Below are 2,167 nucleotides of genomic sequence, written 5' to 3'. Positions count from 1 at the left end.
TGTCATTCAGATAACGCCAAAAAAGCCCTCTGTGTGTTTTTGTGTGCTAATAATGGGTTAATAATGGGTAATAACATATTTTTGGGTGAAGAAACCATCCTTATGTACTGATGTTTGTGCCCTTTTGGAACAAACTATTTAAAGTTTTGTGTATCACAAAGTATTAATTAATTAAATTAATATTAAAGTAAAAGGAGAATATATTTAGAAAAAGAACTGTGTTAATCATCCCACTGTGTGTCAGAAAGTCCAGAGAACTATGTTGGCTATAACTCTGCATGATGTGACCGGATGCAGCAGGACACCCATGTGTACCTGAAGTACTGCTGTTCAATTCAATTCAATTTTATTTATATAGCACCAAATCGCAACAAAAGTCGCCTCAAGGCACTTTATATTGTACAGTACTCATGTATATTGTGTCACTCATCTGTTCAAGCTCCAGATGTTAATGAAGCTATTATCACTGTACTTCAGCATCTTAGCAAGTCCCCAAAACAGGAATTTAACATACTACTGCTACTAGTACTAATACCATTACTACTAATACTAATACTATTAATATTACTGCTCCTTTGATCATTTGGTAACTACTGTAACTATTCCAGGTCACAAATGAGGTGTTGCCCTGAAAGGAGGAATTTATGTAAGTATCTCAGGGTCTTGTTCAGGTTGATTGATGGATCAGGGTCTGCAGTGACACAGACCTTGTAGGTAAAGCTGTTGATTTACTGATCACTCTAAGTCACGAGCTCTGTGTAGTGACCGAACGAATGAGATCACTGATACAAGCAGTAGAAATGAGCTTTCTCCAAATAATGGCTGGCACCATTTGAGCTGATCTATGATCTGTGGAAGCTTGTAAAAAGCTGGCGCACTCACAGAGTTCGTCATATTTGCTGACTGTGTCCACACATGGAGCGTTTTAGAGAACATGTGTGATGACACCTGATAAGATCTTTGTGCTGTTTTTTGTTTCTGTCTTCCTCATTTTCAGGTTGCCATGCCGCTTTGCTCATATAAAAACCTCAACTACTGCAGATCAAACCACTCCTTACAGCTGAGTGAAGATCACAGACCTTCCAACTGTGCAGGTATGTGAAGCACTTGGGTCACAGTTTGGTCTGAGTTCACTTTCCTACATTTCATTGGTTTCTTTCCTCTGTTGCAGTTTTAGGACAAACAAAGCAGTGAAGGTGAGAAAGTTTGAGATTTACTACTTGAATTTGGATTTAGCTGCCTTAAATTCATCTCTGGTTAGTTGTTTATTGGCATTCACTGATTTAAAGTGGATCATAAACATGTTGTTTTCAACGGTGCAGATGAAGTTGATGCCCTGCTTCATGCTTTATGTCCTGCTGGCAGCTGGAACCAGTCTGGCTGTGGATGTGAACTGGCTGACTGAAGTTGTCAAAGCCATCAGGAAAGAGTGAGTGAAATTTATTATGTCATTAACCATGGCAGGAAAACCACTGTCTCCTTAGCTTCCATGTTTTGGTTTAATGTGCTGGTTATTGCATTCGTTCAGCCCGGTCTCACAGTAAAATGTAAAATTTTCCACGTCTGCACCATGATTGTTTTGAAAGATTTATATGGAGGCACACAAACCTGGAAACTGATGGATTTCCACCCAGAGCAGTTTGGTCTTTGTCAGTGAGTCTGCATAAAAGTATGGCTCCCACAAGAGAAAAGACACAGCTTAATTCACCAGCAGGTTTACCCAGACTTAATACCGTCTGTGGCAGAAACTTGTTTTTCAAAACTCTGCTGATTCAGTCCTGGTCATTTATAATCTTAATGTGTTCTTGCTGATATATTCTGGAGCTTGAATTCTCTATTTTTTGAATGCCAGACTATTGCCACAATTCTACTTTCTGTGCTTGTGTGCTTTAGCTCCTATCTGTTTAATAAATAATCCATAAACCTGCAAGAACTACAGATGAAAATTGGTCTATATCACATCTGGCCCTTTGTAGTCTCACAGTAGTTTTTGAAATAGTCACCACCTCTGAGCTAATTCACAGTTTTTTCATGTTTGAGAACACATATGCTGTCATACATGCTGAGTGCTGTGTTTGAGTCAAAACATACTTCATAAATTAAAAAAAACCATTAGGTCACTTTTAGAAAAAAGTAACTGGGTTAAAACACAAAGTCTCACATGTCC

The 2,167-nt window shown here is 38.5% G+C and overlaps 1 protein-coding gene across 1 annotated transcript in view; it reads left to right on the top strand.

The window, feature by feature from the left end:
- Positions 1-1,111: 1,111 nt before the first annotated feature.
- The window catches only part of LOC106632876, a 3,310-nt gene continuing 2,254 nt past the window's right edge, over positions 1,112-2,167 (top strand). Inside the window, exons 1-2 of the mRNA XM_014331566.2 lie at positions 1,112-1,196; positions 1,323-1,429. Of these exons, the coding sequence (XP_014187052.1) occupies positions 1,323-1,429 (107 nt within the window). The 5' untranslated portion in view covers positions 1,112-1,196. The remainder of the gene's footprint in view (positions 1,197-1,322; positions 1,430-2,167) is intronic.

This window comes from Haplochromis burtoni, unplaced genomic scaffold (assembly GCF_018398535.1).
Source record: "Haplochromis burtoni strain Fernald_Lab_line unplaced genomic scaffold, NCSU_Asbu1 Contig_3337, whole genome shotgun sequence".
NCBI classification, from domain to species: domain Eukaryota; kingdom Metazoa; phylum Chordata; class Actinopteri; order Cichliformes; family Cichlidae; genus Haplochromis; species Haplochromis burtoni.
Note: the sequence above shows the minus strand (reverse complement) of the source record. Positions and strands in the feature narration are given on the sequence as shown.